This window comes from Aedes albopictus, chromosome 3, assembly GCF_035046485.1.
Source record: "Aedes albopictus strain Foshan chromosome 3, AalbF5, whole genome shotgun sequence".
NCBI classification, from domain to species: domain Eukaryota; kingdom Metazoa; phylum Arthropoda; class Insecta; order Diptera; family Culicidae; genus Aedes; species Aedes albopictus.
This window is the reverse complement of record NC_085138.1, coordinates 95,328,197-95,343,858: the sequence shown is the minus strand read 5'-3', so window position 1 is coordinate 95,343,858 and position 15,662 is coordinate 95,328,197. Positions and strand designations below refer to the sequence as shown.

The window sequence follows — 15,662 nt, the reverse complement described above, 5'->3', positions numbered from 1 at the left end:
CGATATTTTTGGCGTAATGGATGGACGAAAAATCACAAAAATGGTTGTTATTTACCCGGCTATCGTATTGAGCATTCTACTTGGAGTTAGGATAAAAATTACCGTTTTACTCATTCCATTACAAAAATAAAATCGAAACATTTTTTTGATATTCCTAACATGAATCTATATAACCGTTTCATGCGGTATATATATTCTGATGTAACTTTATAACATATTGTTGGAAACTGTTTAGTATATGAAAACGATAGGGCATAAGGTTATCGCTGATTTGTACAATTTGATTTTTCCAGTATCACGCCTGTGAAGTTTTCATTTACCATATTTTGTATAGTATATGATATTAGAATGTTATTATTTCTTGTATTGTCAACCACAAATGTTATGGTACCTATAGTATACTTGGACTTGTGAGTTCAACAAACTTCACGATCATGTACTAACGCTAAGTAGTCAAACGCCCCCAAAACGAGCTAAAACCACTAAATCTTATTACAAAACTGCATGCAATCGCATAGCTTTGGCCCCATTCCGTTCTTTCCCCCCCTCGTGTAGCCATTCTAATTCAATTGATAGCAAAATGTATGGGTCTGCAACCCTCCATCAAGCCAGACGCCTTAGCACTCTTTATCACGCCATAATTAATAATCGCCAACACCTAGTTGAGTTTGAGTATAGTCGTTGTCATCATCATTGCTATTGTATACATAGGTAGTCCGTCGCCCTGCTTCTTCTGTGTTCTCCTGCGCTACGTTTCGTCATCCGTTATTCATTTTGATCATTGCTGCTTGCTGGCGCCAGCAAACGAAGAAGGGACAAGCACCAAACTGGAAATCCACCTAGAAATTGCACTTTAAAATTAATGATTTGGCGTGTGGTCACCGGCGGGGTCGGGATCGAACGGTCCCAGTCCGCTGAATGCAATTCATTTTCGCGCAAGGAGTCCAGTTGTAGAGTCCCAATAAAATTGTCTCAATTATCAACAATACATCATGTTGTAGAATTGTCTGTCAGTTTATTGTGGCTTCAATAAAAAATAAAACTATACAAATATGATACAACGTATGATTATTTACCACAAGACAAATAATAAATATAAAATTATTTGAATTGTGCTTTGGTAGTTTATCAAAGGTAGAAACGATACGGAAACCGTTTGATATATCATCATCGATAAGCATGGTTTTATGGTAAAATTGTTTAAAAATCATGGTTTTGAAAAAAATTGCAATTTATGGTTTGTACCGGCCAATTTCAATTGACGATATTGTGTGTAGTATAACCATACGTTGTATTGTAACGTTTTTGTTATTTATTGAAATCGTAATAACCGTACGATTACATTGCATTATAATGCCACACTACAGTGTATAGTTTGTTCACTAGGATCTAACTGCACAACTCGTCCACAGACAACCGCCCTCGCAGGCTGACTGTTGTCCCGCAGCTCCAAGATAAACGAGTGTCTCACCTTTTCCTTTTTTTTCTCTTTCTACCTTTCACAGTGGAGTTCCCGGTACCGGAACATCGACAACGGCCGGCGGAGGCGGCGGCGGCGGAGGCGGTGGTGGCGGCACCACCCGGGGCGGCGGCACCAGCATGTACTCCGCCCGGCACTCGGTCAGTTCGTCGTCCAACGTGCTGATGGTTGGACCGAACTTCCGGGTCGGCAAGAAGATCGGCTGTGGCAACTTCGGCGAACTGAGGCTGGGTAAGTACCGTTGGAAGGATACGATTACATGTAACGTTTTTTGTAGTTCAGGTTGCATTTGGATGTTACCTTCAAGATATCCTGGTTGGTTATTTGCATTCGATGAAAGTTTTGATAAGATTCCAGAAAAAAAAACCGAGAGTTTGTGAGAGAATGGTTACTCTGATAAAAATTCTACTAGACATACAATAAATTATATTGTTGTATGACTATACAACAATACACTTAAAAGTACAGGCAGTACAAACAAAAACAAATATGATTTGTTTGTGATTCGTTAAAGGAAACCCGATTTACATATTATTTCGATATTTTACAACTTATACTTTATATTGTAAAACATTAATTTACGATACTGTTTATAGTGTATAACTTTAAGTTGTATTGTTTTATTGCCAGCTGTTTGTGATTCGTTAGAGGAAACCCGATTTACATAGTGTTACGATACTTAACTTATACTTTAACATTAATTTACGACACAGTGTGTAGTGCATAACTATAAGTTATATTATTTTATTGCCTGCTGTGTATTTGAGATTCGTTAGAAGAAACCTGATTTACATATTGTTACGATACTTAACAACACATACTTTATATTGTAAAACATTCATTTACGTTACAGTGTAAGGGCATAACTATAAGTTATATTGTTATATTGTTTGCTGTATGGTAGTTACAACCAAAAGTTTTGTTATGTTACAATACAATGTACTGTATTTTCACTTGGCTTTTTATCAGAGAATCCTAAAAAAATTCTGAGATTTTTTATTTGATTTCGGCAGATTCCTATTGGAATTTCTTGAAAAAATTCTTCATTAGATTTTGCTCGGGATCTCTCTCGAACATTGCTTTCAGGATTCCTTCAGAAATTTTCCTTAGGAATTCTGCTGGTGCTTTACGAAATTCCTTCAACATTCTTTCAGAGATTCCTCCAACTTTGTTCCTCCATCAAGGTTCCTCCAGAAATTCTTCTCGATCCCTCCAGGACACCTTATCAGGATTGATCCTGGAGGTTCCTCCCGAGAGTCATCTCGGGATTGCTCCATGCATACCTCTTCCGAAATTCTTCTCGGGATTCCTCCAGGAATTCTTCTAACAGCTCTTCTGGGATTCTCTATTGCATTGGGGAACGATCCAGAGGTTTCCGCTGGGGATTCTTCCATGAATTCCTTTCAGGGTACCTTGATCGCTTACTCTCGAGACCTTTCTCTGAAGATTCCACTCAGAATTTTCTTGAATGTCCTCCAAAGATTTCGCTTTGGATTCCTTTCTAAATTAAAATTTCTGCTGTTTTTCTCCTGGAATTATTCGGAAATTTCTCCCGGAATCCTCCTTTGAATTCCTCCATGGGTTATCCAAGAATTTCTCCATAGGTTTTGCTCGAGATCCCTCTGAGGATTCCTCTAAAGATTGCTCTCAGGACTCCTTCAGGGTTTTCTCTCAGGAATTCTGTTGGGGTTCCTAGATGAAATTCCTTCAACCATTTTTTAGGGATTCCTCTAACCTTGAGAGTCATTAAGGTTCCTTCAGAGATTCTTCTCTTCAGATCTTCAGAGTGTCTCTCCAGGATTCCCTCTCCGGATTGCTCCTGAGCATTCCATTCGGGAGTTATCTCGCGATAACTCCAAGTATTCCTCTTCAGGGATTCTTCTCGAGATTGTTCCAGGAATTCCAATTAATAGTTCTCCAAGGATTCTCGATAGAACTTCGTTAGAGATTTCTCTATGAAATCTGCCATGAGTTCTTCTCAGAGTAACTGGAAAGCTTCCACACGGGATCGCCTCAAAGATTTCGCTTTGGATTCCTTTCAAAAATTCTGCTAGATATCTCCAAAGATTGCTCTAAAAATTCCTCCAGGAATTCTTCTTTGAATTCCTTTTTGGATTTTGGGAGGAATACCTGCATGGGTTCTCCAAAAATGATGGATCAAAAGTCCCAAACGGAGGATAACGTGCCTCTGGAGCCGGCCTTCTAATGGGTTCTCCAAAGATTCCACCAATCCAAAGGTTTCTTCAAGGACTTTTTCGGACTTCCTCCAGGAGGCTTTCGTGAGTATGTTTAGGACTTCTAAGGATTTCCGTTCCCTGAAGAGCTTTAGAAGAAATAGTACGACAGGATGGTAAACCAACCATACCATTTATTGTCCAACTCATTGCATAATCTGACAAAGCACTATTCGCACTCCGACATTCGCGGAAACGGATGCCACTTCCGCGCCAACGCCGGCCACACAGAGTCCTACCTGAGGCTGGAAACTACTCACAGCGGTTCCAACCCTCGCTGCCAAGCTCGCCCAACGCATTGGAATATCCACCATCTTCCCCACCGAATTGGCCATAGTCTGAAATCGATAACCGATCAATACCTTTCCTGACCCTAGGTAACCCTCAATCCCTCAGAGTTACCTGCACGTAACAACTCCGCTGCTGAGCATCCAGCTCCGTCGTATCGCTCAGTCCGGCAAAGTTCTTCGCATTGCACGCGTCCAACGCCCGCAACCATCCACCGTAGGCATCCTGCGGAGTAGGAATACCTGCAGGGGTTCTCCACAAAATATGGAACAAATGTCCCAAATGGAGGATAACGTGCCTCTGGAGCCGGTTTTATGATGAGTTCTCCAAAAATTCTTCCAATCCAAAGATTTTTTCAAAAAAAATTTCAGAATTCCTCCAAGAGGCTTTCGTGAATATGTTTAGGATTCCTAAGGATTTCTTTTCCAGGATTTTCGTTCCCTGATAAAGAGCTGTAGAAGAAATTGAAATATCAGGATGGTGAACCAACCATACTATTTATTGTCCAACTCATTGCATAATCTGACAAAGAACTATTCGCACTCCGACATTCGCGGAAACGGACGTCACTTCTGCACCAACGCCGGCCACACAGAGTCCCACTTGAGGCTGGAAGCTACTCATTGCAGTGCCAACTCTCGCCGCAAAGTTCGCCCACCGCATCGGAATGTCCACCATCTTTCCCACCGAATTGGCCATAGTCTGAAATCGATAACCTGTCAGTACTTTTCTTGCCCCTTCCCCAGAAACCCTCCAATCACTAGAGTTACCTGCACGTAGCAACTCCGCTGCCTAGCATCCAGCTCCGTATCGCTCAGTCCAGCAAAGTTCCTCGCATTGCACGCGTCCAACGCCCGCAACCATCCACCGTACGCATCCTCCGTATCGCTAACCGCCACCAAAAACTGATTCACTATCCCGTCCAGTTCGTTCCACCGATCCCGGACGCATCCGGTAGCCTTGGTCACAACGGGTCGGGCCGAATCGTCCGGAACCTGTCCAACGCAGCTCTGTCCGGCTCGGGTGAGCTGCTTGAAGGACTGCGCTACGCCAGCAATCCCGGACGCAACCTGGTCCTCGATGGTGTCCAGGGTGGAGTTGACAACGCTGGACAAGGTGTCCATGGTTTCACCCAGGGTGTTGACTCCGGTGTCCAGCATGCTCTTGGCAGTGGATGAATACAGCTGCGCGAGGAACGATACGGCGGTGTCCAACAGCTGCATCGGTAAACGGCGGGTGATGAGTGTTTGCAGGAACTGCCATGGCTGTAGGAGGGTGGAAGCGTTGATCGCTGGAATGGTGATTGCTGTTGGTAGAGGGATGGAGTTTCCGCCGAGGAAGGCTTGCGTTCCGTTGAGTGTCGGGATCGGAATGGAGGGCAGAGAAGGGAGTCCGAAAATGGCGCGTTTCCTGCGACTCGTCGACGGCTGCGTTGCGTTTGACAACGGGGTTGTTCTGTTCGCAGAACTTCGTTGATTCCCGGAGTTGGAACTGAAGTCTATGTGGATGTTGGTGACTCCGCCGTTGCCACGGGTTATGAATATCTCGGTACCGTTCTTCTCGAAGGTCAGATTACCTTTCCAGCGGGACAGGTTGAACGTCAGGTCCCGGATGGAGGTGCCTTCATCGACCGAAGTGTTAGTGTTGACACGGTTTCCAATGGAGATGTTGATGATTGAAGGTGCACTTCGGCTCTGCCACGGCCAAAACCAGGGACTGGCTTCCAGGGATGGGATCTGTGTCGGATTTGAGTTTAGTACTTTGGAGGAGTTCTCGTACTGTTTGAAATACTTACCAGCAGGATTCCGATCACCAGGAGCAGTCCGCCGAACTGCGAATGCTGAACCATCGTTTGTCTTGTTTGTTGTGAAACTATAAACTTGTTGCAGTCGTCGCACAGCGGCTTATATTTCGTTCTTTGACGTCCATTGACGTCCACACGAGAGACGCAAACATATTTGAACAGTTGATCTACGCCAACCCAAATTAGCATATGAAAGTAAGACGAGTTGAAGTGTGTGCTCCACAACTGTTACCATTAATTCGATGGTCAAGATCGCGGTCGACAATCGACATGGACAGCCTCGTAAAAATAATCAAACAATACTATTATACTACAATACTTTCTATTGAAAACAGTGATATATATGGTTTTTATATGGTAGTACAGTACAACAATACATTTTATTGCGACTCGGACAATTTAAAATCAATACGCACCATAAAAAAACACCTACAAATCTATTACATAACGATAAACCTTGGGGTTATGCACCATACCATGTATCGTAAATGATTATTTCATTTCATATATACAGGGTGACTGGTAATTCGTGTTACACCCGAAAGGAGGTGAAAGTAGACCATATTTGCAGCAAAAAATTGTTCTACAGGTAGGGTCGGAAATCACTGCTAAGTGAGTTATTCAAAAATTAGTGTTATTAATCTACCCCATCTTTAAACATCTCTAACTAAGAAACTATGAACCGTATAATCAATCTTAGCGCATGGATAGAAAGCCTAAAGCTTTGTCTTTTAATGCTCTTTGGACAGGTATTTGATAAAAAGTCATTTAAGTGCAGAAATTTTGACTTTTATGTAAAAAGTGCCTAAAAATGTACCCCCTTTTCACCTTTTTTGATAGTTTACTCGTGAAAAACGTGATAAATGTGAGAAATGTTCTTCTACAAAACATTCATTTTTTGATACGCTACCAAACTGTCCTTTGGTGCAACATTGTATCTTTCATAGTTTTGTCACAATCTTGAATTCAAAATTTTGTGAAATAAATCAATGTTTTTATTGCAATACTGTCTGGCAACCCTACACGTTTGCTTGCTGTTGGCCGTCGTGCGCATGGCAACGAAGTCCAGCGTCGCGGCGGCGGTCATCGTTTGACAGAGCCAACAGTGAAAGGCAAATTGCGCGCAATGTTTATGAATCAATCTCAAGGCATCCTTTTCTTTGGGTGAAGATTCAATTCGCCTAGATGCCATACACCCAAACCTAGACCCAAACCCACTCACTGGTGGAATTTAGCGAGATCATACCGCTGGGTGGCACCGTTTTAAGGGATATTCAAACCTACGGGCTGAGACTGGGTCCGGGCCGGGGCCGCGGCCGAGACTCGATAGGGCTTTTGTCACTTCGTTCTCACTGCACACAATGCTCACCAGGCTATAGCGCCTGCGCACCAGCAATTTATGTTGCGCGAACGCACGCACAGTATGAAGTGGTTGTCATTTATTTTTGTTTTTGTTTCTGCGCACTTTCTGTGTTTGATGTACATTCATCCAGAACTTTCTTTTGTTATTTCTACAGGAATCTGGGATTCCTCCAGCTTTTTTTATGATTTCCCTTGGAGTGCTTTCTGGGACTCTCCCGTAGTTCTTTCTGGAAAACCTCTAATGAGATTCTTCTAGGAGTCCTTCCTGGTATTTCTCCAGCTACTCCGTCTGGGTTTTTGTCCTTGAGTTCTACTAAAATTTCTTCTGGGATACTTTCAAGAACTGGTTTAGAATTTTTCTCCAGAAATTCCTCCAGGAGTAGCTTCCCACAGTTTATTTATTTTCAGTTCAACGGGAAGCCCTCCTGAAGTTCCTGAGAGTGAGTCCAGGAGCTCCCCAGGCATTCCTCCAGGGCAACCCCAAAAAATACCAAGGGAATTTCTTTAGAATTAGCCCAAGAATTCCTCCAGCATTTGTAGTAGAATCACCCTATGATTTTACTGGGAATTTCTCCATTATAACTCTGGAAATTAATTCAGGAGTTCTCCAGCAATAATGCATGCTTCTCTTCAGGATTTTTCCCGAAAATTATTGAAGGACTCATGGGATTTCTTCAGAAATTCCTGCATTAATACCACCAGGACTTCCTCAAGGGATTCCTCCATCCTCCACGATATCAACTAAAAATTCTTCCAGTAGTTCTTCCAGGAATAACTCCAGAAATTCATCTCGAAATTCCTCCAGGAATTTCTCTTCAGGAATTGTGGAGGGGATTTCACAAGACAATTTTTCAATAAATTGCACCAAGACTTTCTTTAAGAATTCCTGCAAGGATTTATCTAGGGATTCCTCTGACGATTCCTCTAGATTTTTTTCCACGGTGTCCCCCAAGAATTCTTCCAGTTATTCCTCCATGAGTTCCTGCAGGAATTCATCCCGCAATTCTACCAGGAAATCCTGCAGGGATTCCTCCAGGAATCCAACCATAAATTCCTCCTGTAATTGCTGCAAGAGATTCTCTAGAGGTTCCTCCAAAGATTCCTCTAGAATTCCTTCCAGAATTTCTCCCAGGAAATCATCAAGAAATTCATCCCAGGAAATCATCAAGAAATTTCTCTAGAAATTCCTTCAGTAATTCCTCCAGAAATTCCCTCAGTAATTCCTCACAGAGTTCCTCTTGGCAGCATCCATTTATTACGTAACGCTAACATCGAGATTTTTATACCCCCCCTCCCCCCTCCGTAACGCTTTTTTTGTATGAAAACCCACAATTTTTGTATGGACCGTAACGCTCGTCCATACTAGAGCGTTACGTAATTTGTGGACTGTTGTCTAGGAATTTCTACAGGGATTCCTTCAAAAATTTCTCCAGAAAGTACTCCAGGCATTTCTCTAAGAATTACTTCTTGAATTGCTCCATAAATTATTCCAGGAATTCCTCCAGAAACTACTTCAGGTACTACTCCAGGAGTTCCTCCAAGAATTCCACCGGAAATTCCTCAAGGAATACCTCCAGAAATTCCATCAGGCAAGTCTTCTTGGAAATACTCCAGGCAGGAAGTCTTCTTGGAAATACTCTAGGTATAACTCCAAGAATTTCTCCGTGAGTTACTCCAGGTATTCCTACAGGGTTCTTACAGATGTTTATCCAGGAACTACTGCAAGATGTCTTCCATTTTTTTCCCAGGAATTCCTCCAGTGATTCCTTCATAAATTTCTCCAGTAAATGCTCCAGAAAATTCTTTAGAGATTCCTTCAGAATTCCTTCCTGTATTTCCTCCAGGAAATCGTCCAGAAATTTCGCCAGTGATTCCTTTAATAAATCTTCTATGGATTCCTCCAGGAGTTCGTACAGAATATCCTCCAGAAATTCCTCCAGACATTCCTCCAGAAAACACTCCAGGAATTCCTCTAAGAATTTCGCCAATGATTTCTTTCGTCCAGAAATTTCGCCAGTGATTCCTTTAATAAATCTTCTAGGGATTCCCCCAGAAATTCCTACAGAATATCCACCAGAAATTCCTCCAGGAATTCCTACAGAATATCCACCAGAAATTCATCAAGGAATTCCTCCAGAAAACACTCCAGGAATTCCTCCAAGAAGTTCGCCAGTGATTCCTTCAATAAATCGTCTAGGAATTCCTCCAGCAATTCCTACAGAATATCCATCAGAAAATCCTCCAGGCACTCCTCCAGAAAACACCCCAAGAGTTTCTCTAAGAATTTGGCCAGTGATTCCTTTAATAAATCTTCTAGGAATTCCTCCAGGAATTCCTACAGAATATCCACCACAAATTCATCCAGGCATTCCTCCAGGAATTTCTCCAGAAAATACTCCAAGAATTCCTCCAGGAATGCCACCAAGAATTACTCCAGGAATTCATCAGGAATAACTCTAGAAAATCCTCCAGCAATTGCTCCAGGAATGACCTCAGAAATTCCTACGGGAATTTTACCAGAAACTACTTCAGAATATCCTCAAAAAAAAAAACTTCAGGAATTCAACAAGGAAATACTTACGGGATTCCTCTAAGAAAGACTCCAGAAATTCTTCTAGGATCTACTCCAGGGATTCCTGCACGAATTCTTTCCGATATTTATCCAGGAAAGCCGTCAAGAATTCCTCCTGAAAACAATCCAAGAATTTCCATAATTTCTCTTTGCATTACTCCAGGAATTCGTCAAAAAAAACCTTCCGGAATTTTTCCAGAATTCCTCCCAGAATTTGTAGCCAGCCCGGGCGATCCGTCTTAAAACACGTGGCTTAAGCGCCACTCCACGAGGGAGACCACATGCCCAATTTCAATTTGCCCGGATGAGACTCTCCTGAGGGCGAGTCCATTTAATATTTCCGAAAGGAATTTTACGGATCGTTCCAGCCAGCCTACGAACCAAACGACCGAACGGGTTCACCCTATTACCTCAACGCAACCATTAATCCCGAAGGCACTCAGAGAGTTCGGTGAGAGAATCACGCATGCTCAAAGTGAGACAACATTCGCGGTTGCTCACCAATTCTCATCACTGGCAGACAAGTCACTCGCCGCGATACGCAACAGCAAAGAGGAAACGGACTGGGAACCCCATCAATCAAACTCCGATGGTGGAGGACGGGAACGATAACAAAACGCGTAGTGACGGGCAATACATGAAAACTAATCAAACATATTACAGGGGGACATAATGAGGGTTTATTTAACGGTCAACTTAAACACTACATATTGGTTTCAAACAAATATTCTTGATAGATTTATTTCTTACATGCTAGCATTTATTCATTTGGTTGTGTGTATGTGTTCGTTCTCTCTATCTTCTTATCTTGTGTGCGATTTTACTCTCCCTCTCTTCCTATCTATCTAACGTGCTCATGTGCTCTACGTGTTCCTGTGACGTCACGACCTTCGGCGGCGCATCTGCGGGCTAGTCTGCGCTCCTGTGTGACAACCGGATCTGCGGCGGCGGCAATTCGTCACGCACGCACGACGATCTCCAAACTTCTTACGAGGCTTTAGCGGCACATCGTCTTCAGTCTGTGACTGGCAAAAAACACTCCGAGGCGCCCTCAGCGGACGCCCCACTCCACAAAAAAAAGGTTTTGGTTGGACTCACCGACTTCGCTGGCTTACGTTACCGCTGTCGTTGACCTGTGGCCCAGGTCAGTGCCCCGTCCGAGACGGGCGTGTTGAACGGCGATCACCAATGGCCGCTATCGGTGAATGGTGTATCGCTCGTATCGGCAGGTTGACAGTAGGCCGGGAGGAGTTCCGTTCGTCTAGGGGAAGTTCACGCGCTTGGGTGCGGGTAGTATCGCTGCGAATTAAATAGCCTTACGGCTAAACCGAACACTCAGCACAAGCACAAGCACAATATGGCACAAATGAGCACAATTACCTGTTCTTAATTGCTGCTAAGCTACTTCGCACACAATTCCCTACACGACGCACACTTCGTACAACTAGAGAACGAACCAAATATTGCTAATTTAGAGAAAACTTTCCGTTTTACGGTAGAACGAAAAGCTACCGCTGCTGTCAGACTACTGATTTTCACTGAGGTATCATCGATCTACCCTAGCGAGCCGTAGCGATGCCTTGGATAACCTTGGATACGACGTCGATGATCATTGTTTGTTGTTGGTTTTCAGTTCAATTCACCTTGCAAGCATGCTTTGATTTGGCCTTCAGTTTCAATGATAGGATGATTTTCAAGCCTGCGGTAGAACTTTGACAGCTGCGGTAGAACTCGGCGGCTACCGCAGAGTGGAAATTTTTCTAAAAATCCGCAATATATTTAATTAATTAAACATGCACTAACGTCACTTTAAAAATCCATACTTTGCTATGGCAACGAACAAGTTACAAACGCGCACACTTCTTATTGGCTGGGTAGTCACGAACGAAATGATCGAGTCTGTGATCCTCAGATTAAGACAAGTGAATTCTCGGACGAACCGGAAATTCGTCATTTCCCGAAAACTCATCGTACATTTCCGTGATCGCAAGTCACGAAGGATAACTCGATACGATGGTCGTGCTGCTGTCCCTTTCCAACCTTTCGAAGATAAAAGTGAGCCCGCCTCAGGAGAGATTCAGCAAAATGTTCGCAACCTTCGATTGCCTACGCTAAGGGAATTCTATTCATTTAAACTTATTCACGCTCAACATTGATTATCGACAGACAGTTATATAATATTTACAAAATTTACATAAGAATATACACAAAAATTATATACAAATTTCCTGACTGCTACAAATTCCTCTTAGGAATACCTCAAGGAAATGCTTGAAGAATTTATTCAGAAATTCTTTAAAGAGCTGCTTTAGAAGTGGCTCCAATCTTTTAGGAATTCCTTCACGAATTATTTCAGGAATTCCACCAGATATTGCTTACGAATATCTCCAAAAATTCGTCCTGAAATTCTTCCCGAAACTACTCAAGGTTTTATTTTAGAAATTCCTCAAGAATTTTTCCAGGAAGGCCTCCAGAAATTTATCTCAGAAACACTCTAAGAATGTCTCCATGAATTACTTCAAGGCTTTCTCCAAAAATTATTCCAGAACCTACTCTAGGAATTACTCCAGGATTTCCTCAAGAAATGTCTCTAGAATTTCCTCCAAGAATTCCTTCGGTTAATCTTCCAGGAATTCCTCCCGGAATTATCTCAGGTACAGGAATTCTTTAAAGAGCTACTCCAGGGATTCCTCTGGGAAGCGCTTCATATTTTTTTTCAGGAATATCTTCAGAAACTCCGTTAGAACTTACTCCAAGAATTCCTCCAGGAATCACTCCAGTAATTCCTCTAGGTAGGATGTCATCCGAAAATTTATCTAAGAATTCCTCCCAGGAGTTCCTTCGGAGTTTCTTTCAGGAATTACTCCCTGGAAGAATCCCTGGTGGAATCCTTGGAGGAACTCTTAAAATAATCCCTGGAGGAATTTTTGAAGAAATACCTGGAGGGAGTCTTGGAAGAATTCCTGGGGAATTTCCTTGGAGAAATTTCATTAGGAATCCCTAGAGAAATACTTGTAGTAAGCCTTGAAGGAGTTTTTGAAAGAGTCACTGGAGGAATACCTGGAGGAATTCAAGGAGGAATCCCTGGAGCTATCTCACAAGTTATTTTTGGAGGATTTCCTGGTGGAATTCATGGAGAAATTCTTGGAGGAATTTTTGAAGGAATTACTGGAGGAATTTGTGAAGGAATTCCTGGAGGAGTTTGTAAAATGATTCCTGAATAAATTTCTTAAAAAAATCCAGGAAGAACTGTTCGAGGGATTTTTGGAGAAATTCATAGAGGGATTCTTGAAGCAATTCTTGGCGGAAGTCTGGGAGGAATTCCTAAATAAACTTTTCTAGGATTTCTCCCACGACATCCTCCAGAAATTCCTACAGGATCTTCCCCAAAAATCACTCCAGAATTCTCCCTGAAAATCCTCCAGAAATTATTCCAGAAACTGCTACGGGAACTCCCCCAAGAATTCTTTCAAGATTTCAATCAAGAATCCGTTCAAAAATTTTTCCAAGAATTCCTACAGAAATTCCTGGATGACATCCTACCTTGAGGAATTACTGGAGTGATTCCTGGAGGAATCCTTGGAGTAAATTCTAACGGAGTTTCTGGAGCTATTCCTGGAATCCCTGTAGTAACTCTTTAAGGAATACTGTACCTGAGATAATTCCGGGAGGAATTCCTGGAAAGTTAACCGAAGGAATTCTTGAAGGAAGTTCTAGAGACATTTCTTGAGGAAATCCTGGAGTAACCCCTGGAGTACGTTCTGGAATAGCTCTTCAAGACGAATTCCTGGATATATTCCTAAGCAATATCTGGAGAAGTTCCTGAAAAAAAATCGTGAAGGAATTCCTAAAAGATTGGCTGGAGGCACTTCTGGAGGAGTTCTTTAAGGATTTTCTGAAGAAATTCTTGAAGCATTTCCTTGAGGTATTTTTATCAGGAATTCTGGGAGGAATCCCGTAAGTATTTCCTTGTAGAATTAATGGAGGATTCTTTTGAGGACAGCCTGAAGTAGTTCCTGGAAGAATTCCCGTAGGAATCTCTGGAATCATTTCTGAAGCAATTCGTGGAGGAATTCCTAGAGTTATACCTGAAGTAATTCTTGGAGTAATTAATGGAGTATTTCCTGGAAGACTTCATGGAAGAATTCCTGAAGGAATTCTTGGAGGAATTTTTGGAGGAGTTCCTCGAGTTATTCCTGAAGCAATTCTTGGAGTAATTCATGGAGTATATCCTGAAAGACTTTATGGAAAAATTCCTGAAAGAATTGTTGGAGGAATTTTCGGAGGAATTCCTGGAGGAATTTCTGGAAAAGTTCGTGGATGAATTCCTGGAGTAATTGCTGGTGAAATTCCTGGAGGAATTCCTGGAGTATTTTCTGTAGGAATTCCTGGAGGAATTTCTGGTGGATATTCTGTAGGAATTTCTGGGGGAATCCCTAGAAGATTTATTAAAGGAATCACTGGCGAAATTTCTGGACGAAAGAAATCATTGGCGAAATTCTTAGAGGAATTCCTGGAGTGTTTTCTGGAGGAATGTCTGGAGGAATTTCTGGAGGATATTCTGTACGAACTCCTGGAGGAATCCATAGAAGATTTATTAAAGGAATCACTGGCGAAATTTCTGGACGATTTCCTGGAGGAAATACAGGAAGGAATTCTGAAGGAATCTCTAAAGAATTTTCTGGAGCATTTACTGGAGAAATTTATGAAGGAATCACTGGAGGAATTCCTGGGAAAAAAATGGAGGACATCTTGCAGTAGTTCCTGGATAAACATCTGTAAGAACCCTGTAGGAATACCTGGAGTAACTCACGGAGAAATTCTTGGAGTTATACCTAGAGTATTTCCAAGAAGACTTCCTGCCTGGAGTATTTCCAAGAAGACTTGCCTGATGGAATTTCTGGAGGTATTCCTTGAGGAATTTCCGATGGAATTCTTGGAGGAACTCCTGGAGTAGTACCTGAAGTAGTTTCTGGAGGAATTCCTGGAATAATTTATGGAGCAATTCAAGAAGTAATTCTTAGAGAAATGCCTGGAGTACTTTCTGGAGAAATTTTTGAAGGAATCCCTGTAGAAATTCCTAGGGCACCGTCCACAAATTACGTAACGCTCTAGTATGGACGAGCGTTACGGTCCATACAAAAATTGTGGGTTTTCATACAAAAAAAGCGTTACGGAGGGGGGAGGGGGGGTATAAAAATCTCGATGTTAGCGTTACGTAATAAATGGATGCTGCCTAGAGGAACTCTGTGAGGAATTACTGAAGGAATTTCTGGAGGAATTACTGAAGGAATTTCTAGAGAAATTTCTTGATGATTTCCTGGGATGAATTTCTTGATGATTTCCTGGGAGAAATTCTGGAAGGAATTCTAGAGGAATCTTTGGAGGAACCTCTAGAGAATCTCTTGCAGCAATTACAGGAGGAATTTATGGTTGGATTCCTGGAGGAATCCCTGCAGGATTTCCTGGTAGAATTGCGGGATGAATTCCTGCAGGAACTCATGGAGGAATAACTGGAAGAATTCTTGGGGGACACCGTGGAAAAAAATCTAGAGGAATCGTCAGAGGAATCCCTAGATAAATCCTTGCAGGAATTCTTAAAGAAAGTCTTGGTGCAATTTATTGAAAAATTGTCTTGTGAAATCCCCTCCACAATTCCTGAAGAGAAATTCCTGGAGGAATTTCGAGATGAATTTCTGGAGTTATTCCTGGAAGAACTACTGGAAGAATTTTTAGTTGATATCGTGGAGGATTTTTTGGAGGAATCCCTTGAGGAAGTCCTGGTGGTATTAATGCAGGAATTTCTGAAGAAATCCCATGAGTCCTTCAATAATTTTCGGGAAAAATCCTGAAGAGAAGCATGCATTATTGCTGGAGAACTCCTGAATTAATTTCCAGAGTTATAATGGAGAAATTCCCAGT

At 42.2% G+C, this 15,662-nt stretch overlaps 2 protein-coding genes and 1 long non-coding RNA gene across 17 annotated transcripts in view; 1 reads left to right on the top strand and 2 right to left on the bottom strand.

The window, feature by feature from the left end:
• LOC134291856 (uncharacterized) overlaps positions 1–15,662 on the bottom strand; it is a 188,387-nt gene that overhangs the window by 111,916 nt on the left and 60,809 nt on the right. The gene's annotated exons all lie outside the window — the stretch shown is intronic.
• LOC115267054 (casein kinase I-like) overlaps positions 1–15,662 on the top strand; it is a 97,320-nt gene that overhangs the window by 45,886 nt on the left and 35,772 nt on the right. For all 11 annotated transcript variants that reach the window (XM_062860063.1, XM_062860064.1, XM_062860062.1 and 8 more), the window contains one exon: positions 1,506–1,711. In XM_062860063.1, coding sequence (XP_062716047.1) covers positions 1,506–1,711 — 206 coding nt within the window. The remainder of the gene's footprint in view (positions 1–1,505; positions 1,712–15,662) is intronic.
• Positions 3,824–6,073, bottom strand: LOC115257096 (uncharacterized). Its single transcript, XM_062855496.1, has 4 exons — positions 5,798–6,073; positions 4,883–5,738; positions 4,117–4,229; positions 3,824–4,052 (listed from the first exon to the last, which is right to left on the bottom strand). Exons 1-4 carry the CDS (start codon positions 5,993–5,995, stop codon positions 3,861–3,863), a joined length of 1,359 nt encoding a protein of 452 aa, XP_062711480.1. The 5' UTR covers positions 5,996–6,073; the 3' UTR covers positions 3,824–3,860.